Source organism: Ceratotherium simum, chromosome 13 (assembly GCF_057802395.1).
Source record: "Ceratotherium simum simum isolate JZ-2026a chromosome 13, ASM5780239v1, whole genome shotgun sequence".
Classification (NCBI taxonomy): Eukaryota; Metazoa; Chordata; class Mammalia; order Perissodactyla; family Rhinocerotidae; genus Ceratotherium; species Ceratotherium simum.
Window position 1 is genome coordinate 37,848,434 of NC_141912.1, and position 23,418 is coordinate 37,871,851.

Genomic DNA, 23,418 nt, shown 5'->3' on the forward strand with positions numbered 1-23,418 from the left:
GTTATAGCCTATCGGTTAAAGACTTATAAATGTCTGTGTACTAAACTTAATCATTTACGTAAATAGTTCTCAGAGGAATATTTTCTAATTTATGTAATCTACTCTCATATACCAGGACTGCAATACTATGGGGAAGTATAGGCAAAGCCTTCCAACGTGTGCAGTGTTGGGGGTTTTAGCACATGGAAGACTTGAATCTAGGTGCTTTCATATAATTTCTAAAATTAAAAATACAGCTGTGTTGTCTTTAAAAATATTTATTAGGAAATACTGCAAATATACAGAAAAAAAGCACAGACAATACAACACACGTGTACCCATTACCCATATTAAAGAGAAGTTAATAATCTGCCATATTTGTCTCAGATCATTTGTCTTTTTAAAAGAAATGAAACTAGAGACAATTAAAGCCAGATAGTACCTCTCTCCCTCCCCACTGAAGTTGCTGTGCTATGCTTGTATAAATATTTGTATAAATGACATAATATTACTTCTTATATATTTCCACTTCTAATAAAAGGCTTCATACTGTACTGCATTATCCTACAATGCTACAACTTGCTTTTTTCACTCAACATCATGCCCTTGAGATTTATTCACATAGCTCGAGTTCACCCATTTCACTGCTGTATACAGTCATTCCATTACACAAGTCACAATGTTTTTTATCCATTCTCCTGTAAATGGACACTTATGTTGCTTCCAATGTTTCACTATGGAAAATAACACTGAATAAACATTCTGTGACACCTCCTGGGCAATCTGCAAGAACTTCTCTAGAAGATATACTAGAAGAAGCATGGCTGAGTCTTGCATTATGAGCATCTTCAACTTAATTAGACATCTTCCAATTGTCCTCCAAAGTGGTTACACCTATTTAAACACCCCCAGTGGGGATGAGCTCCTGGGGTTCCACATCTCACCAACACTTGGCTTTGTCAGACTTTTTAATTTTTACCAATCTGATGAATATGAAATGGGATCTCGCTGTTTTAATTTGCATTTCCTTTATTTCTAGGAAGATTGAGTGTGTTCTCATATGTTAATTAGCCATCCAGGTCTTTTTTCTGTGAATTCCTGTTCAGATCCTTTGCCCATTAGTTTTTTTTGTTGCATTATCTTTTTTCTTATTGATTCATAAGAATTTTTTATGAATCCAGGGCATTAATCCTGATTTAGGACATTAATCCTTTATAGTTTTACATAGTTTAAGTATCTTCTCCCAGTCTGAGGCTTATCATTTTTATTATGACTTTTTAAATGATGTAATATTTGTCACATAACAAAAAACATGTAATTATCAAATTATGAAGCATAATAGCGAAAATGGATACCCATGAGTTCAACTGAAGAACTGAAATATTACCAGTGTCATTAAAGCTAAATATGTACTCTCCCCAACTTAAAAAAGGATTTAATTGTGCCACATGTGGCTCTCTAAATGAGATCTTATTTACCTTTGGTTTTGAGCTTTGTAAGAAGAGTATCATTCTACATGCAGTCTTCTGCTATTTGATTTCTCCTCTCAATGTTTTGTTTCTAAAATTGATCCATGATGTCACATGTAGCTGGAGTTGAATTATTTTCACTGCTCTAAAATATTCTATTCCAGAATGTAACCATTTTCCTTTCAATGGACAATGGGTTATTTCCAGTTTTTTGCTATTATAAAAATGCAATAAACATTGTTATGCATTTCTCTTGATTCCCAGGTGCAAGAATTTCTCCAGGACATGACTAGGGGCAGAATTGCCGGGTGGTAGAGCCTCCACATGAACTGTAAGATAATTCCAAAGTAGTTGGACCATGTGGCTTGTCTTTTCATTTGTTTATGTCTTTCAATATACAGAAGGGTTTTTTCCTCCTTTAAAATAGTAAAATAAATCAAATTTTCCTTTTTGATTTGTACTTCTTGTATCTTATTCAAGAACTCCTTCCTTACTCTGAGGTCATAAAAATATTGCCCTGTATTTTCTTCTAAAATTTTTAGTTTTATTTTCCGTCTACAATTTATTTCTATGCATACTGTAATGTAGGAATCCATTTTTTCCATATAGATAATTGTACATTATTTTCTTTTAAATACATATATTAAATAACATAAATGCCAATTGTTGTTTTTTGTAAAGCTTTAAAGTCTGAAACATGGATTGGGACCTCCCCAAGGAACAGAAGTATTTTCATTCTAATTATAAAGATTAAGAAACTACAAAACCATTCAATTTAGAGACTAGATTTATTCCAGCCAAGCTGAATGTTAAGTAAATCTTACTGATTCAAAGATTTTTATTATAAAACCAGAGATCTCCTACCAAAGGAAAGTAATTCCTCCAAGATTCTAAAATGTTAAAAAACTCTGGGCGTTATAAATTACAGCCAACAGCAGGCTCAAATCTGTGAAATAAGGTAATGTTTTCACTCTGGGAACCAGAGTCCCACCTTAGGAACTCACTCTCATTTTCCTGCACTGGTAGTACCAGGTAGTAGCTATTTCTAATCTAGGGACTGCCCCTGCCCAAACTTTTGTCTGTTTTCCATATCCGTGTGTCTTCTAACTCCAAGCTCCTAACACCTCAAATCTGTATCCTTCTTTTTCCCTTTGTCGTCTGGGTATTTATTGTGTCAGTTAGAGCTGCACTCTAAAAGAGCTTTGTTGGTTGTTAATAGTCATTTCAAACACATGATGTGTCCCAACTTACGATTTCGTTTAGGATTTTAGGGGAAATAAAGCAATTTAATTTCCTACTAAATCATTTCCATAAATCCTACACTAAAAAAAATAAACTGACAAAGATAGATGTACTTCATCTCTTACCTCTGTGGTTTAATAACTTCAAGCTGACTCATACCTATTTCTTAAGCAGTTACTGGGGCCTAAGGTTACCTAGAAGCAAACAGCTCTTTAAAACATTACGATATGATTTAAGCAGCCAAGGAGCGAAGCTAAAGCCTCTACTTTTTTCAGTGATTCTCAATGGACTGAAAAGTAACAAGCTCAGTGAGCAATGACATACGTTAGGCTTAACCTAGAGCAGTAAATTTTTTATTAAGCATTAACTAATATTAACCTTCCACTCGGTACTAGCTGAACGGGATCATTTACGAAAGGTCAAAAGCACAGGACTAATTGACCTTTTGAAGACTGAGAGGTCACTTTATTTTCTTCAAGTTATCAAAAGAGGTAGTATGAGGATGACCTTACTACTTTTCCATTTCTACTGTAGACAGAATAAAAAGGCAAGTACCTTAATCACAGCATGAGAACCTCCGTTTATTCAGATTTTTTTAAAAAACATTTTAAACTATTAAAGGACATTTAACTCCAAATACGGAAACTGTGAAATCTCCTTCCTCTAAGACGTATAAGTGGTTCCCAGTAAATCTGATATGACCCGTTGGTGCATGTCAAAGAGCATAAAGCTTATCTCAGAGTATAAGGATAATTTAAGGTATTTAAGCTTGATTACCTCAAAAATAAATATCAGCACAGTGGCCAAAGGTTAAATCTTGGCTTGCTTTAAAAAAACAAAAGACCACAGAAGATTCCTTACCTTTTGTTAGCTTCCAAAACATAGGTTAACATGAGTTTCTCAATAATGCAAGAGCTATTGTTTAAGAAATAGTCTCTTCGGTCGAAGGTCTCAACCTTCAGTGCACAGTAGAATCACCCAGAGTCCTTTTAAAAATCAGATACCCAGACTATATACCCCAAACTAACTCAATCAGAATCTTTGGGGTTGGGACCCAGGCATCGGCATATTCTGAAGTTCCCTAAGTGATTCCAATGTGCAGCCAAAGTTAAGATCTACTGTCTAGGAAGAGACATAATAGAAACATCTGACCACATTTGTTCCTGACATTCTCTAACCATCAACAAGCTATGTAAACAGTTTTTCAACCACATACAGAATTTAGACATTTAAAGAGTATTAGAGTTCTTAAGGGAAGAAGACTATGAGATGACTATACCAAACTTAAGTAGCCCCAAGTTAATATTAGAAAAAGATATCAAAGATTAATTTCAGTTACTGCATCTCCAAAAGTGTTTGGTTTAAGTTAATGTCTCTCTCAGGGCCCAGGTTTAACGTAAAAATCATAATACTCAAAGCCTGGTCTAAGGCCCACCAATGGGCCTCAAATAATCAAAAAAATGTAAGCCTTTCCTTTGATTCTTTCTTAAACAATCCTACAGGCTTCCATTTTCACAAATGACTGACAGCTATTTACTAGCAATCTATAAATGAGTTATTAAGAATACTACAGAAAACTCTAATTCAGTATTTTACTAAGAGTCTGGCCAAAACACAATATTTAGCAAACCAGCCAAGTTACTTTTGTATACACTGACAAGCAGAAGTGCCACCCTTGGGCCAGCCCGGTGGTGCAAGCGGTTAAGTGCACGTGCTCTGCTGCAGCGGCCCAGGGTTCGCTGGTTTGGATCCCGGGCGCGCACCGACGCACTGCTTGGCAAGCCATGCTATGGCGGCGTCCCATATAAAGTGGAGGAAGATGGGCACGGATGTTAGCCCAGGGCCAGTCTTCCTCAGCAAAAAAAAGAGGACGATCGGCAGATGTTAGCACAGGGCTGATCTCCTCACAAAAAAAAAAAAAAAAAAGTGCCACCCTTTCCAGATAATGCATGTGCATGATCATCATTCCAAGTTAGTCATAGTTTTCCACTGCTGCTATTCTTGCTTTCTAATGACCAAATGTTAGTTCAGCTTTACCATGATCAATTTCATTTGCTATGGGTTTCTAGCAAAGCCTAAGTAGATAGTGATACACATTTTTATTATCTCTGGTCAATAATTTCCCAATAACTAGACACTGGGACATGTACATTGCACTTCAAATATGAACCAATGAATCAGAATAAAAGTTTGCCTAGAAGGCAATATTTCACTGGTGAATTTGTACTATTTAAATAACTTGCAACATACTATCAAGGTAAACGCAATAATGTTACTTATTTTTAAGCTTGTGGGGCATAATTTTATGTGTATATACTCAAATACTTATAAAGTAAATAATAACATTCCCCTTAAATTTTTCTCCAATTTTTATCACCAAGTTCTTTTTTCTACCACAAAGTAGGAAAGGGTGGGGCAGGTAAATTGAGGAGTCTTGACTTCCCTAAGTGAATCAAAATTTTAAAAGTTTGAGAACCACTGCTCTTAAAGCTCTGGGTAGGTATTTGTAATAGTTTCATTTTAAGAAAACTCCAGCTTAGACGTAACATCCTTACAACCCAAAAAATAGGGAAAAGATGGAACAGGAAGAAAGGGGGTTGTCACCAATGTGAAAGGTCAGAATGAGGTCATCCACTGAAAATGTCACAACCAAAACAACCTAACATTATCTGCTCTCCTTCAGAAGATTACTTTTGGTGTTATTGACATATTGACAGTGCTCTATTAAGGTAACCTTAAAAGCAAGGGATAGATATGATGCAAACATTTATCAAATGAAAATTTATGTGCATATTTTTTGAACTTATTCATACTTAGTTTGTAGCATTTAAGAAGCCACAGATATTACTTACTAGCTGACGTCTATTTCTTTTCCAGGTTTCTGCTTTCCTTTTGGAATTCATGTTCTGGAAAGCTAAAAGTAGAGAAACCAAGTTCTAATCAAAGTTCAGACAGGAATGTTTACTACTTTTTTAGGTTCTGGTTCAAGCCACACAAGACCCTAAAAGTCTTGCTTTTCTGCCCATACAGCAATAACTCTAGATGACACATTTCCAGCAAGTCTATAAACCCAAATCAGAGGCTCTAAAGCATTAACTCAAAGCATCACACAATGAGAGTTGTAGGCAGCACTTCCACGTGGATCATGCAGCCAGAGAGGATACAGACAGGCAGGCCTTCCTCAGAATCACTGGGAATTCAGTCTCATCAGAAGCCAAGGTCCCAAAGTGGACCTAAAACATTCACAATCTCTCAAAATTACCATCAAACTTCCAAGAGTAGTAACTGTTACATAATCAGAGGCTTCTGAATTTATAATACATATTTGACACAAGCTTCTCTAGGATGAACTGCAATTTTACTACACAGTTTCAAGGGTTTGACAGTGCTTCAGCGAAAGAACACTCAAAAAGATAAATTTCTTTCTGCCACGACAGAAAGAAGCACCTAGGATAAATCTAATCTGGAGTTGTTCCCAGGACTTCTTCCTCTCCTACTTTTGCTTGCCTGCCCCATATTCATCCCCAGTAACCCTCTCAGCAGAGCTCCAAAGAAAGCTCTTTTTGATATCTGCCTTAACACACTTGGTAACACTCATCTTGCCTCACCATACAATACAGATCGCAAGGAAAGTATTTTTATTCTCTGAAGACTCATGCTGTGAGAATCTCCTAATCTGTCCTGCTTATTTTGGTTACCAGGGGAACAGCTCTTCTCGGCCCAGTTAAGGGATAAAAAGGCTACATCACTGTTAACACTTACTGAAATCACTTGGGAGGCTGTGGTTCAGATTCCTATAAAATTCTGTCCTATGTGCTTTTTTCAGTCCTGTGCAAAGGCCAAAGTCAGAAAGTTTCACATGGCCCTATAGGGAAGAAGAAACAAGGTAACAGAATGGATGAACATTCACTGATACTGAACAGAACATTATCTTCTCCAGCTCCTTGCAGTATCCATTACAGCTCCAAGCCAAAGTATGCTGCCTTTTTTTCTTTTATTACAAGGAAATACATATAACAGCAAATAAATTTTTAAAAGATCACCCCAAATCCTACTATACTAATAAAAGTATTTTCATTTTTGCATTTTATCTGTTTTTGTCCAAATATAAACTTTTAAACATAGTTGAATCCTCCATAGCATGTAAAGCTAATTTTACTACTTTTTTTCCCCTCCCCAAAGCCCCCACACATGGCTGTGTATCCTAGTTGTAAGTCATTCTAGTTCTTCTGTGTGAGGCACCCCCATAGCACAGCAACTGACAGACAGGTGGTGTGGTTCCCTGACTGGGAAATGAACCTGAGCCACCGAAGCAGTGAGAGTGCCGAACTTTAAGCACCAGGCCATCAGGGCTAGCTCTTACTACTTCTTAAACTAACTCAATCAAATATTTCTCTGTGTTTCTATATGGTCTTCAAAATTACCATTTTTAATGTCTACATAAAATTCAAATGACTTAGTACATCATTGTTTATCTAACCATCCCCCTAATACTGGATGCTTACTCCATTTCTGATTCTTCACTCTCATGTAATGTGGATTATGAGCACCCCTGTGACTGAGAGGGCCTGACAGAGAGGAACAAATCTTTGTTCATATAGATAGCTTCTTCTCTTGAATTATTTCATTAGGATAAATTCCAAGCAGTAAATTATTTCAAAGACAAAGGGAATAAACTTAATTGCACAGTTCTTTTTTTTTTTTTTTTAAAGATTTTATTTATTCATTTTTTCCCCCCAAAGCCCCAGTGGATAGTTGTATGTCATAGCTGCACATCCTTCTAGTTGCTGTATGTGGGACGCAGCCTCAGCATGGCCGGAGAAGCAGTGTGTTGGTGTGCGCCCGGGATCCGAACCCAGGCCACCAGTAGCGGAGCGTGCGCACTTAACCGCTAAGCCACGGGGCCAGCCCAACGCAGTTCTTGATAAATGTTGTCAAACTGTATTCCAATCATAAGTCTCTAACTTTATCACTCTCTTGAAGGAAAACTCATACCTCCTATGAGCCAGGCACCATGCTTTAAATATGTTGTTTCACTTCTAACTCTTAAGCCACACTTCACAGGCTCCAAGTCATTAAATGGCTTGCTGGTGAAACAGCAGAACCAAAGCCAGAAATCAATCCATATTCTTTCTCCCCAGACCAGGATTACATCTAACCTCTCCAACACCCTGATCTCATCTGGAAAATGGGGATAATGGTATCTTCCTGGCAGGAATGATGAGAATTAATGCATGTTAAGGCTCCTAACCTGGTGCTTGGCACATAACCAGCCCTAAGGAAGAGGTAGGTGTTTCTGGGGTGGTGAAATTTTAAGTAGATAAGGAAGTAAAACCAAAAATAGAGGAGCGAATCCCGATGATCTATACTGCTCAAGGTCACACAATTAGAAATAGTGTGGCCAAGGTTTGAGTCTCAATGATTTCAACATCTGTGGTCTTTCCATGATCCCATCTTCCTTCAGGACATCCTCAGGGCTTAACATACAAACCTCCCAGGGTACAAGGCTACAGAAGCTCTGCTCAGGTGGGTCAGGTATTATTTTGTTTTGTTTTTAAAGAAATCCCATTAGATTTGCTATGTGTGAGTGTGTGTGTGTGTGTATGTGCGTGTGTGTGTGCATGTGTGTGTGCAACAAGGTAAACTGCCAAAGACAGCTTTGAGCCTACTAACCTGGTATTTTTTTTTCAGATTTGTAAATAACTTGTTCCACAAACTAAGCAACAGAGTTTAATTTACAGTTCTCATAATTACATGTTTTACCTGGATACTTCTAAGAAAGAAGTGTGTCTTAAAAAGCAGTGCCTAGAGCCAATGCTATTCAAGCCTAGATTGTCAGGGAATTCTGTAGCTTTATTCTGAGCGTACAGCAGGAACTCAAAACTTCTACGTTTTCATTTCTGCAATCTATATAGCTGAACACATAAATGAGCTCACTTGTGAGAACATTTTTCTACAAGTCTGGGCTAGCATATGTACAAATCTACACCTAACAGGGTTCCCCACTCCTCAGCTAGATTGAGTCAAGTTCTTGGCCTTCAATATGTTTGCTGGACCTGAACCTAGACTACAGGGTACAACTAAGCCAGCAATGATACACCTGGGGTACATGACCAGGGCATCTGACCACATGAAGCAGAGCCAGTGCTTTATTGAAAATGTATCTGAACTTAATGACTCAATGTCATATACATCAACATTTTAAAAGCAGAATACCAAGCTATTTACTTTTAGGATGTTAACTGTATATAAATTATTGACACAAATAGAAAAGATATTGAAGCTATTATACCAAAACAGTGGTTATCTTTGAAGAATGAGATTATAGGTATTTTTCTTCTTCTTTTTTTGCTGAGGAAGATTGGCCCTGAGCTAAAATCTGTGCCCATCCTCCTTTATTTTGTATGTGGGATGCTGCCACAGCATGGCTTGATGAGTGGTGCATAGGTCCACACCAGGGGTCCACACCAGGGATCCGAACCTGCGAACCCCGGGCCACCAAAGCAAAGTGCGCAAATTTAACCACTACGCCACCAGGTCTCTATTTTTCTTCTTTATAACTCTCTGTATTGTTCAAATTCTCTATTATGTATGTGCATTATTCTTATAATGAAAAAAAAAGCTATTAACCAAAAGAAATTATCTGACAAAGCTCCCAATCTCTTGAAATAGAAAGATAAAGGTTTTCAAAGAAAGTAAATCAAAACTTCAGGTTTTTCAAAATGGCAAGAATGTCATCAAAAGACAGCAACAAAGAAAAATACCCTAGGAATTAAATTTACTTTTCCACTTAAAAGAAAAATTCAGTCAAAACAATCCTGTGTAGAATAGAACATTCTAGAATTTTAGAGCTGGAAGGGACTTTGGAGCCTCTCTGGATCAATACATATATTCACTTTATAGATAAGCAAGGTCCAGATGGTGGAGAGACTTGCCAAGGGGTATCCAGCAGTGTAGCAGCACAAGGATTCTCTTCTAATTTGCTGTGAGCTTAAGAACCAAGGAACTAAGCTCATGTGCATGTCGAAAGAGAAATATAAAGAAGTCATTAAACGGGCCAGCCCCTGGTGTGGTGGTTAAGTGCGAGCGCTCTGCTGCTGGCGGCCCAGGTTCGGATCCCAGGTGCACACCGACGCACCACTTGCCAGGCCATGCTGTGGTGGCGTCTCACATAAAGTGGAGGAAGATGGGCACGGATGTTAGCCCAGGGCCGGTCTTCCTCAGCAAAAAGAGGAGGATTGGCATGGATGTTAGCTCAGGGCTGATCTTCCTCACCAAAAAAAAAAAAAAAAGAAGCCATTAAAGAGGTTGAGCAGGACTCTTCTTTAAGCAGAGGGCATTTGATTTGGAACCTGAACTTTGTGACAGATTGTTGTTGTTTTTCCTCAATTCCTGGTTCTTGGCTAGATTCCTCCTCAACTGATGAGGCTGAGCAATAGAGAGCTTCTCCACAGGTGCTGCATTAGGATAGTCAATTATACGCTAAGAGAAGATGATTATCTTTGGCTTTATTACAAAATAACCTAAATCAATTTTACTCTGAATCATTTTCAAAAATGTCCTTTGTTTTTAAGAGGAACATTCAAATTACAGAATCATAAGCCTTTCAGAGAAAGGAAGTAACAACAAACTTACCTGTAAAAAAAGAGAAAAATATACAAGGTAGTTCACGGCTCCCCTACTGTGATTACCACAAGCAATACAGGTGTTAAAGCAGAGGCTGCTCAGATCCGTAAATACACACTGGTCATGCCACTACCCCCCCCAGTACCTTGCTGTCCAGGAGAAGGTTGTCTGGTTTGATGTCTCTATGGATGAATCCAAGCTGGTGAATGGAGTCTATGGCTAACACTGTTTCTGCTATATAAAACTGAGTCTCTTCTTCCGTCAGGGTGTCTTTTTTCATCAATAGGGTCATCATGTCCCCTGGAAACAAGATACAAACCCACCACACACACATACACACACACACAAAACAACACATGAATAAGTGCCAGTTTTCAAATTTTCAAATATGTCTTCCCTATCTGCCAATATAAGGCAATGCTAAACAGCTCCAGAGAGTGACCCACACTGCCAATATGGGTGGAAACGCTAAGTAGTTTCTAACACTTAAAAGGTAAAATTCACAGTCACGAAGAGCAAAGCACTTTCACCTAACCTAACTGATGCTGACCACTAAGCTGTGATTTCCATTTTACTCTGGAGAGAAAAAGGAAATTTCTCTCACGCTAAAAAAAAAAAAAAAAAGTAAATTTGTTTAGGATAATTTTTTGCTTGTGGAAAAAAGACTATTTTACTTTTCACTTTGTCTGTACAAATATCTGCAAACTAGAACTCTACACCTAGAACCAAAGGGCTGTCACACAGGTCGTACTGCCATTGTAGAGAGAGGCTGACGTGCCAAACAAAAACGTCAACATTTGGGAAGGCTAAAAACAAGCTCTCCGATTTCTACTCACAAAACACTAGAATATAAACAAATAAAAAGGTGGGATTTAGGTAGAAAAGGGTTAGTCAACGAAAGCTACAAAGGAAGTGACAATGCTACATACTGGAATGTGTGATAGCTGCCTCCCAAAAGCGCACACTGGACACCTCCCAAGATCAGTGGGGTTTTTCTCTCCAGTGTTTTGTTACAGGTATTTAAATACACACCAAGATACTTTATGCAACTTTTACAACACAATACCAGTATTTTAGCAGTTAAAAGGTAACCTCCTTAGTTTTCTGCAGAGTCAAAATTTATTATTTCTGCTTAATACCAGCAACATAAAATGGTGAAAAAAATTCTGATCCTAACTCAATGGTTAGACAAAAGCAAAGCAAAGAAAATATGTGTAAGTAGTTTAAAGCTAAGACAAATAGGAAAGATTCAGTTTAGATTTCATATAAAGCCGTTTATGTTAGAAAACAAGGAAAAGAGAAAGAAACCTCTGATTTTAGTAGAGCCTCATGCTTCTTTTTGAATTTCATTTCATTTGTAATTTTGGGGGAATTTTTGTATTCTTAGAGAAAAGTGGATACTTTACCTTCAGGCAAACACTAAACCATTTATTAAAATGCTCTCTGTTTTGACTCAAGACTTGAAAAATATGATTCTATAATCATTCCTGGAAGCCACATATTCAATCTGGAGGCACACCAGAGTCACAGGGGTGGTGCACTCAGGCCGGCTCTAAGGTAGCTGTGTGGTCTTAGCGCTGTGGCCCAGGAGAGCAGCCAATGGCCTCACCTGTGCGAGCTTGCCCAGATGTTCAGAGAGCTCAGGCCAGATGGTATATGGCTCGGCAGGCCAGCTCCACCGAGTGCAAAGGGCAGGGTCCAGGAGACATGAGAAGCTATGGAAGATGGTGCATGTAAGGTTTGAGGAGACACATGTCAAGGGGCTGGTGACTGAGCTGGTTCTAACTCCTAATTAAGAACTAGTATTTAAATGTTAAAAAGTTTCTCCTCATTCTACTAGACAGACTTTTTTCTAACTTCCATCAATTGTTAATAAAAAATTATTGATGACCCTAGATCTAAACTAAAGGTTGTCACAAGATCAAAATATTACGCCACAATTATATTTGCTTTGCTATAGAAACAAAAAAGAAAAAGTTTTCTTTTTTTCCCACCAATGTTTGCTCACGGTTCATCCGCTCACTGGGAAACAGACTGTGTTCCCAGAACAGATGGTATGTTCTGATCTAGGTTTTCTTTGCAGCTGTGCTTAGGAGATGCACATGCTGAGTTACATAAAACTTGAAATCTCAGAAATGAGACACAACTCTGGCTACTAATATAGGTAATGAGAAATCCATTCCTTATTAATATAAGTTATAGAAAAAGAAACAAAAACGTTGAAGCAAAGAACATCATAGCTTCAATTTTGTCACTTGGGTAACTGACTATACATGATTCCCACTGACAGGAGAGCAGGCAGAGTCCCTAGTCTTATTCCTATACATTTAAAAAGAAAAAGAAAAGAAAGAAAGAAATGACCATCTGAAATCATGAGAATGAATGAGAAGGTTACTTTCACAGCACTAAGAATTGTGGAAAGGCACCTCAGCACAAAACAGGTTACTGACCTCCTTTACAGACCTAAAAAAGATACAGAAAGCAACTTTGTGAGCACGATTAAAAGTAGAAAGGAGGGTTAATTGATGTGAAAGAGAAACCACAGAACAAAAAGGAAAAATGACCTTTCATCGTCAAGTAATTACCTCCAGGCAGGAACTCCATGATTAGGTAGAGGTTTAGCTTATCCTGAAAACTATAGAACATTTTCACAACCCACAAACTGTCTGCCTCCACTAGAATGTCACGCTCCGCACGAATGTGGCCAACCTGGAGGTATACGCATTTGATTAATGACAAGCCTTGCTCTGAGACTGAATATTTGTTTAAACAATTTAAATACTGTTTTGAGTAACAAATTGTGGTGATGCAAAAGATCTAATTTATACTTAGACAAACCTGCTAACTCAAAATTGACAACATTTGACTTGAAGGTGTTCAGTGATAAAAACTTCAATGATGAAAGGCTTTAAAAATGGCAAAATGAATGGTCTGAATGCAAACGGCAACTGTAACAGTGCTATAAATTGAACCTCTGATTAGTTAGAATCACCATTCTTTTGCATATCTTTTGTTCTAATAATCTTTTATGATAAAAATAAGTCCTCAAGATGAGACTCTCTCAACAAGTCCTGTTCATGTCTGCAATGATATCTGTGATGATGGTGCCCTGGCTGACAATTCTAGAATGTGTACTCAATCAATTCTTACTGAATTAAAATATAAGAAGACCTAAGAAAAGTTATAGATTCAAATTTATGACATTTCCAGTTTTCTACTTTTACTGAAACATCTAGCTAAGGAGATCAAGTTGCCGAAGGTTTGGGAGAACTGGTAGAATTACTTCATTAAAATGTTTTATTATCAAATTTACCTTATCTACTTTAAATAAATAATAGTCATCAAAACACTGCTGCATATTATCAAATCCTGCCCCCTCTCCTCTTATACAAATGTCACAAGACGCAAAGCCGGGTTGAATGAGGTCTAAATTTATTAAGACCCAGTCCAGTCCTTAACAGAGGTTTTGGTCTTTACACCCACTACAGGGCTTGAGTTCTACAGTATGGGCAGAGGTGAGGATGTAACAAGGTTCACAAATTGGTACTTCTGTTGGCAAACTCAGCCCGTGGTTGTTGTCTTGTTTGATACAATGTTCTGCATGCTTGTTTGTTTTATTGGAATGTCTTTATTGAAAGCCAGGCACTTTCTCTTCCATATGGACACAGAACCCCACCCCTCTCTCCTGTCTTACATCTACACTGCCCCATTCTTGCATGCTAACTCCCATGGGCCTGAAGGCATTTCAGTATACATATTTGAGTTTTCAGTCTCTACTAAAATTTTCCTTTGGTATATTTTTAAATAGCCTCAATGTGGCATAAAACTTACATTTTTACATCTCTACTTACAGTATGAGGGTGGGAAAAATGGAAGCTAAGGGTGATAAGGAATAGTGCTATGAAATCATGAAGAAGCTGAATAATGCATCTGCCTTTACTTGGCTTTAATACAGAAGCAAAGCTTTTGGGAAATACTAATGCCACTTGCTGAACTGCAGCCGTAGCTATGATCCAGTCATTACCAGACACGAAGACTGTACAAGGCAGCCTTCACCTGCCTCTGCTTCCCCTGGCTCCTGTTAAGGCCTCTATCTACCGCAGGGAGCCAGAGAAAAGCACACTACTCTTACCACTTGTCACTCACCTTAGAGGACAGAATGGCGACTGCAACATTCCCTGATTTGTCCAGAGGAAAGCTACAGTCACCGTGAGCACACCTTGCCTTTCTCTCCTGGAGCTGAAACAGCAGCCAGGAACCTCAAGATCTAGGAGTGGAGCCAGGTGCATACAGGGTAAGGGAGGGAAGAGCCAGAGGTGCAGCCCACACCAGAGGTTCCCCTTCCCTGTTCCATAAATATTTAATGGCATGGGGAATTATGTGCTAGTTGCTATCCCGGGCACTAGGAAAGCAGACATAAAGTCAGTCTTCTGCTCCATCCTAAGACTACACTGGCATCACAATTGGAGGTTTTCCTTTTGCACTGGAAGAGATACATGAAGAAAGCAGCTAAATGCTGGTCTCTTATCCTTTAAAATTTATTTTCCAGGTAGCAGAAATTTCCACCCTGTGGGACAGAATAACAACCTGAACTCTCAGTGGGTAGCTTTAATTCCTGCTCAGTTTAGTAAAAGCAAACAAAAAACTTTTCCTCTGGATAAGGCACCTATACCTACAAAAAGTGAGCCTCTGAATCTAAACTTTGTCAGCCCTAGCCAAAAGTGACTGATTTGTACTGGTCTACTTCCACTTGCACCTAGCATGAACCTGCTGCAGGCTTCTTCAAGACGGCTGACCCAGGCAGAGCTCTGTGGCCAGAAACTTTAACTAGACCACACTGAGATCAAACCTAGGGAGTTGAGTCCATCAGCAAGGTAAGCTAACAATGAATTTAATGCATTTAAAATCCTAATTCTAACAGACATTTCCTTTACTTTCGTGTAGAAAAATTTTAGGAATTGATTTTGAAGAAGGAACAATATTTGAGAAAATGTTTTTACACAATATGTTTGGGTCATCCTCTGCTACCATGCTAGGCAAACAGCCCATGCTATGAAGGATGAATAAGTAAAAGTCATGGTGTGTACTTCTCTTTACAATTTTATTCTGAATGCTAATTATTTGATAAAGGTCTTGAGCCTTGGTTAAAAGTATAGGAAAGATGTCTAGTAAAAATAAAACTTATTTGTGAAATACAAAATATACTGTCTAATCAATATGGTTTTACATTTTCCTTTTCAAGATTAACCAAAACTATTTCAGTGCCTACACCAAGACCAGACACTAATTTTTAGATAATACACAAATAGGGCTGTTGTGCATTTTGAATAAGGCTGGTGTTAGCATAAACTATAGTGTCTGAAGGTTTACTGCCAGGGTATTTGATACTGTCAACCGAAATGCCTGGGAATCTAAAGCTTCTGGGTAGTGTATGAAAATTAAGGAGAAAATAAAAATTCCTAATTTTGAGCTGGCACTTAAATGAAGGGCAGAGAAGCCTGAGTGATTATACACCTCCTCTCAAGAGGCAGAGGATTGGGTGCGGGGCCAGTCTCCATCCCCGCTCTTGTGCTCTACATCTGGAGCTCTCCTGGCCACAGGCCTCTCTTTGCCCTCCTCATCTTTCACAGGATATTTGCAGGAGTCATCCACTACAATCTGTTCTTAAGCAACCAGCTAAATTAAACTAGATTTAAAGAAAGTCTGCATTTTGTTTTTAATACACTGTCCAATATTTAAAATCTTACTAATTTTGCATAAAGTACTTACCCATCTTATAAATCTATTTGCAAAGTAGGCTCAGGTTTTAGAAAGTGTTCTTAATCATTAAAGGAGAATTTGCATTGCTCTGCCATTTGCATTATATGTTTTCAAATTCATTCAGAAAGAAGACTGGTCTCTTTTAGGTAGTGATGGACTACTCAGAAGACCCAACTTGAGTTCGAGTGTACAGAATGAAGCATATTAAGATACATTTTAGATTGGAAATTCCAAATGCTAATTCCTAAGCCTCAGTTCCAAGGTCTATATACAATTTCCCTCTCTCAGCATTCAGTAAGGAACACACTACCACAGCAAGTATGACTTCCGGAAAAAGCTCCTCATGACAAGAACACGTTGTGATCAACTGGGAGACACAAACAGCAGATGCTTCTCTAATAGGCTTTCAACTTTGAGAAGACTGCACATAACGTACAGGCATTATTTGAACTTTTAAAATGTATGTAACCGCTTCTTTGTTGGGGAAAGAAAAGTAGCATTATACGTATATTCACATGTGACAGAGCTAAAGAAAACTGTAGTAAGAATACACATTTCAACTAAGCAAAAAGAACAGTTTTAGGAAACAAACAATTCCTAAGCTGACTAAAGTAACTGCTACACCTGCTTTACCTGCTCTTTTTCAAGCATATCTGCTTTGCGGAGTATTTTCATTGCATACACATGCCCTGTATCTTTCTTCTGAACAAGCCGCACCTAAAAGTTATAAAAGAAATGCCAAGTCAAAAGTTCACAAGGCCCAGCTCATGTGTTCATGTGTTATAGGAATATTTAAACTGAAAAAGTATTACAATTTTAATATAAGCAACTAGCAATAACAAAGCAGAAGAAAATGCCTTTCAATATTCCAAAATGGATATATTACACACAATGAAGTCAGTGCTAGAAACATCCTCAAGTGTCTCCACATCTGAACAGCTTTGGCTCTCTAGCTGAACAAACCAATCTAATTTAAAACTCTATCAAGCTTAAGGACTCATTACACCCATGGCACATGTCATCCAGTCAGCTCAGAAAACCTAAGGAAATGATTACAACAATGTTTAAAACAATAGCAAAAGTTCACACATAGGAAAAATGTGTGGAAGGAAAAAAGCCTAAAATATATATTTAGGGAAATGGGAGTTTATGTAGTTTTCCTTTCTCTTTCTTATTTTCCAATGTTTTTAGAGAGAACGATAATTTTACGATGAAAAGAAAATTAATGGTCTACACCTCCAAAGAAAAACTTCTTGGCGATTCCCTGCACATCCTCCTCCCCCTCTCCCGATACGTCTGTCTGCTTCTCCCGGCACCTTTCTTCATGTTTTTCCCAATTGAGTCCCACGCCCCTTCCTCACTGAACAGAAAACTCTTTTAGAGGCACTACTGTACCTTTCCCTCTCTCAAGGGGCCAACAGGGATTCTAAAGACTGAGGGATCAATTTAATATTGCACCAGTGCCTTTGAATACGTACTCACATTTCCCCTAGGTACTGGTTTTTAATAATACGTTGCTCCTTTTATACAAAGATAAGGAAACTATTGCATCAGTAGGTCATCCACTTTGCGTTTTTTCCATTAATGGCGATGACCTTGCATGGGCTCATTCAAACCCTCTCCAACAGGTTCCTCTTGTGACTGAGCAGGGTGTATGTGCAAGACCAGCTGGGACAGAGTTGCAAATGCTTTCAACTCTCTACCACCATCTATATAACTCATTTCTATATATTCTGTCTCCTAATGCCATCTTTTTAGAGCTGTACCAATCTGGTGGGAAGGAATAAAGGGTGGAGATACGTTGTTTGCTCATGGAGACACCGTGTGGTACTAGCAAAAGCAAGCGCTTTCAGATCAAGAAGACCTTGGCCCAACTCCTGTACCACTGCCCAATGGCTGCGTGACACTGGAGCATTATATCTATCCCCTCTGAGTCTCAATTTCATCGTCTATAAAATGAGTTATTGTCATGATTATAGGAGAGAAGCAGTCAGTAAATAATAAATAAAAATTTCCTTCTACCTTTCAACTCTCCCTCTAGATCAATACTTAAAGACTCAACATCATCTCTGGCAAAAAACAGAAGAAGATTCAGAGATCTGGGACAGTGGAGAAGGGAAGAGAGAGAGAAGGAAGGCAGACAGAGCAGTTAAGACACGGGGCTGGCATGCTTGACCCACCCACCCCATATTTCAGCTATATTAACAATCGTGAGCTCACGGTATGTTAGAAGCTTCCAAGTTCTGTGGTATTTTGTATTTGCTAAGTAGCTGTGGCTTTTTACCTCACCAAATGCTCCTCTGCCTATTACTTTTAAGGATTCAAAATCTTCCAATCCAAGTCTTGTTCTCTTCAAACGAAGAAACTCTGTTTCCTTCCGAGCATGTGCTGATCTCCTGAGTCGTTTCTAATGGTTAAATAAAAGCGGAGTAGTGGGAAGGGGAGAAGTTGAAATTCTGAAACTCTGCAAGAAAGTCATATTTGTGATTTGACCCATCTGGAAAGCAGGGCCACACCAGACTAAGCATCATCTTTTCACACACGGAAGCACCACAGAAGGACCATTAAGAGGTCACTTCTCCCTTCCCAGCCTTCAGACGCAATAACCAAATCCCACTGAACAGATGGGTGCCTCATCTGAGGACTCGGACTAACCTACTTCAGCAATGCACTATTCTCACTTTTCTAAGGAAGGATAAACGATCAACAACATTTTCCTTTAACTTTTTTTATATGAAATAAAAGTGTGTTTTCTAAAATTTCCCTCCGGGTTTTTTACACACTGCAGTTCATTTTATGCTCTAACTTTCTATTATTCCTACAAGTCTTAGGTATTTTTCACCATTTTCCTGGGTTCTGTGATTCATTCCTATTTTTGAAAGCATTCCACTGCCATTTAAGTTCCTTGCACAGTTTGTTAACGATAGTTCTCCTACCACATCAGTGGGCATTGGGGGAAAGGGCTGATTTGAGAAATATTTTACTTTGATGATTTCAGAAATCTGCCCCACTTCTATGGAGCCTTTTCAGATAATTCTGTAAGTATACTATACTTTGCTTTTTTAAATTTTAATTTGATTTCATCTCTTCCTTTTCTGGAATTCTAAATCTAATTAATTTATTATAACTATGCCTAGGAAAGTCTTCCTCTCCCGGGTACTTAATAATTAACTTCTCCCTCTGCACGAATACCTAAATCCAGAAGTGCACCAGCCCTCATAAGTTCCTCTGTCACTGAGCCAAAACCCTTCCTCTGTGCACCAAGGCTAACAACTTGCTGGACAAGATGTGATCTGCCATGCTGGGCTTCAAGGAAAAATTTTCCAATATTAATTACCTCTTCATCTTTTAAGCCTTCTTCTTCCATCACTTTTTCTAACTTCTTTTGTCTAAAAATAAATAAATAAAGATGTGAAATAACATTTGAATAATAACTTTCTGAAAAGTCCATACAAACATAATTATTTTTTTAAATAATAAAAAGAAGTAAATCTCAAAATGCCTCATTAAAACAACAAATTACAGTTACCAAGACGAGTGAAAAGATTCCCACCCTTTGTTAGTTCTACATTTTGAAAAAGATTGTATAAGATGTTAATGTAACAGAGAATCTTATTTCGAAATGAAAAGTTCTCTCTCTCTTTTTTTTTTTTTTGGTAGTATTTCCTCCTTAACAAACCACAAAACAGCTGGTGTTTGATAACCTCTTATATCAGGGTGTTTCTCTCCTTCTCCCTGAGACCTACTTCCTTTATTTTCACATCTTCCTCCTCCTCCCTGCCACAAGCAAAGAGTAATAAACAACAAAGGTAAACACAGAATTTGGAGATTCAAGGGGAGAAAATGATCGAAAAGGTGACTAGCACTGCTATTAAGACTCCAAATCCTTGGAGTACTGAACTTTGGAAACTGCATCCAAGAATACTTTTGATCTACAGTCTCACACTGATTTGATAAAACTAAAAGAAACAAGCAAAACTTCCTTACAACCGATTCCACACAATCTTTATCTATTCAGTATAATAAATGAAAGCACATGGGCTAGACTCTCTCCTGTATCACTTATCAGCATTCCAGATAACAGGCAATGTGAGCAGCGCAGGGAAGAATAAAAGTACGGGGCCCATGAAGCATCGGCATATAGTCCAGCGCAGCTGAGGCACACAGCACTTCAAATGCCACACTAAGAAGGCTGGCTCTTAGTCTGCAGAAGCTGACAGGCTTGCGAGCAAAGGAGTGGTGTGAGGAGGTTTCTATTTTGGAATGGCAGCCAGCAGGAAGGAGCTGATGGACTGGCAGGGAAAGCAACTGACAGAGACTGAGGCAAATTGAAAGCAATCATAATGATTCAGATGTGCGGTAAAGATCTGGAACTGGGGCTGGAAACCTAGAATGAAGTGAACAGAGCTACTGCAAAGATGACCAACTGGTAGCAGGCATCAGGGGAAAAGTCTCGGAATTTCTGGTGTGATAGGATAACGATGCCACTAACCAAGACAGGAAACACAGAGAGAGGAACATGGGAAGATAATGGGTTTTAATTTGGTGAACGAATATTTATTGCAATAAAAGCATTTAGTTACAGTGAATATACTGTTAGAAATCAATATTACAAATCCACAGGATCAGACAATAAATAAAGAATTTGTGTCTAAACTCTCAGGAAGTGAAAGATCTACTCTGACCCTGATGGAAAGAAGAAAGCATCTACATGGCTCCCAGTCTGCCCACTCTTCTTCTCCTAGTTCCCAGAATATGTTGGGATATGCACACATATTGGGTGCACAATGTATTGGAGGGAGAAGGCTGTATTGTTGGTAGTTTCAGGAGTGTAAATTGATTCCATTTCAGTGGTTAAATAGTTGAAGTAGGGAAGAGTAAGAAGAATCAAAGCATAACAGCACGGCAAAAACTATAAGAACTCAACTATGATTGGCTCTTTTTGTGTCTCGAGTATCAAACACCATCATACCTTCTGACTATATATATATATATTTTTTTTTTTTTTGAGGAAGATCAGCCCTGAGCTAACACCTGTTGCCAATCCTCCTCTTTTTTGCTGAGGACGATTGGCCCTGGGCTAACATCCGTGCCCATCTTCCTCCACTTTATACTGGTACGCTGCCATAGCATGGCTTTGACAAGCAGTGCATAGGTCCACGCCCAGGGTTCCAAATCTGCAAACCCCTGGCTGCCAAAGCGGAGCATGTGAACTTAACTGCTACACCACAGGGCCGGCCCATGTATATATATTTTTTTGAATAACCACACCAGACTGGGCTAGAAGTCCAATATGCTATTATACTGTGTGTCACAGAGACAGCTCCTTCTGACTATATTTTAAATCAAAATTCAAACTGAGAAGTTTTCCACAGCTTTATCACAAGTGTAATTAAACTGGTTTCAGTGGAATACCTGCCTGAGATACCTGCCTGAGAGTAAAGTTACCAGTATCAACTCCTTGAACACACTCAGATTCTTCCGTTAAAGAAAGTATCCAGAAAAAGCCTATCATGCAGAATTACCCACGGTAATGATTTATTGGAACCAAGTCAACAAAAACCTTGAAGATGGGGCTCGCCCAGCGGTGTAGTGGTTAAGTTCACGCACTCCACTTCGGTGGCCCAGGGTTCGCAAGTTTGAATTACGGGCGCGGACCAACACACCGCGCGTCAAGCCATGCTGTGGTGGCATCCCACATACAAAATAGAGGAAGATGGGCACAGATGTTAGCTCAGAGCCAATCTTCCTCAGCAAAAAAGAGGAAGACTGGCAACAGATGTGTTAGCTCAGGGCCAATCTTCCTCACCAAAAAAAAAAAAAAAACCGTGAAGACACCAAAAACGGCAAGCACTGCCGAAAATGAGTCTTCCAAGTGACATCCTCTGTGAGATGATACCAAGGAACTACTGTTAACTTTGTTAGATTCATGGTGGCATTGTGGTTATACAAGAAAATGGCCATATTTTTGGAGATGCATACTGAAGTACATAGGATTAAAATGACAGTTTGAAATTTGCTTTAAAACACAATAGCAAGAAAATATAAAATGGTATGAAAAAAATTTAGCAAAGTCTTGATAATTAGTGAATCTGAGGGATGAACATATGGGTGTTCACTGTATCCGTCTTTCTATCTATGTGTGTGTTTAAAAGTGCTCATAATGTAAAAGAAAAGCAGGACCCTCCACTGGCATGTCTCTGGTCACCGCACCAAGTGAGCTAACACTCCAGCCTTTGGTGAAGCCCCTCTTCCACTCAACTCCAATGTTCCAGACCAGAACCCTGGGAGAGGGACAGGCCACATTCACACTTAGAGGCCATACCCAACCTACCCCAGCAAAGCCTTCTATGAGCTCCATTTCTTGGCGTGTGAGCCCACGTCCCATATGAGATGGTAAGTTCTTCTGAAGGCAGGAACCACATCTGAATCCTACTTCTCCACTACGAATAGTGCTTTGTACACAGCAACTTTTTAAAATGTATGTTGCTAAATTTTTTTTAAAAAGGTGAGAATGGGACCAACCCGGTGGCATAGTGGTTAAGTTCTCTCATTCCACTTCGGCAGCCCGGGGGTCGCCAGTTCGGATCCTGGGCGCAGACCTACTTACCGCTCATCAAGCCATGCTGAGGCAGCATCCCACAGAGAAGAACCAAAAGGACCTATAACTAGGATATACAACTATGTATTGGGGCTTTGGGGAGAAAAAAGAAAAAGAGGAAGATTGGCAACAGATGCTAGCTCAGGGCCAATCTTCCTCAAAAAAAAATAAATAATATAAAAAAGGTGAGAATGTGTAACAATGTGCAGACACATTCATGACTACTACTTGTAATTAATCCCCTTTTCTAAGCCTAATTTAGGCTCGCCTCCCAGCACAGCTTGATTCAGATGTAGCAGGGATGGGAGGAAAGGGCTATTCCACTCTACAAGAGAGCTGAGGAGACAATATTTCTAATTTCCATTGATGAGACACTTAAAACCAGGAAAAACAGGATAGCAATAAACAGTGGTTGTTATCTCCATGATCAAAATTGAGAAAATTCTCAAGAAATATCCTAAAAATGAATGTTACACAGAATTTTTTTAAAATCTCAACAAATTACTTTGGTTTCACTGTTATCTAGTGAGTGAATACCATCAGAAGGTCCAGACTTACCCATCCCTGGGGCATAAATAAAACTGACACTTGCTCACTAATAATAATCACACATTGCAATTCCTTATCAGATTAGACTAAATGCAGACACAGTTAGGAAAATGTGGTAAGAATATCCAAGAGGAGGAGCACAACATGCTGGTTCTCAGAAGGTAAAATGTAGGAAAGTTCTTATTTGATTTG

At 38.7% G+C, this 23,418-nt stretch overlaps 1 protein-coding gene across 2 annotated transcripts in view; it reads right to left on the minus strand.

Moving 5' to 3' along the window:
* STK38 (serine/threonine kinase 38) overlaps positions 1–23,418 on the minus strand; it is a 40,513-nt gene that overhangs the window by 5,828 nt on the left and 11,267 nt on the right. For both annotated transcript variants that reach the window (XM_014782760.2, XM_014782761.2), the window contains exons 3-9: positions 19,414–19,465; positions 18,361–18,483; positions 16,710–16,793; positions 12,902–13,025; positions 10,462–10,616; positions 6,453–6,555; positions 5,543–5,604 (exon numbers count right to left, since the gene is read on the minus strand). In XM_014782760.2, coding sequence (XP_014638246.1) covers positions 5,543–5,604; positions 6,453–6,555; positions 10,462–10,616; positions 12,902–13,025; positions 16,710–16,793; positions 18,361–18,483; positions 19,414–19,465 — 703 coding nt within the window. The remainder of the gene's footprint in view (positions 1–5,542; positions 5,605–6,452; positions 6,556–10,461; positions 10,617–12,901; positions 13,026–16,709; positions 16,794–18,360; positions 18,484–19,413; positions 19,466–23,418) is intronic.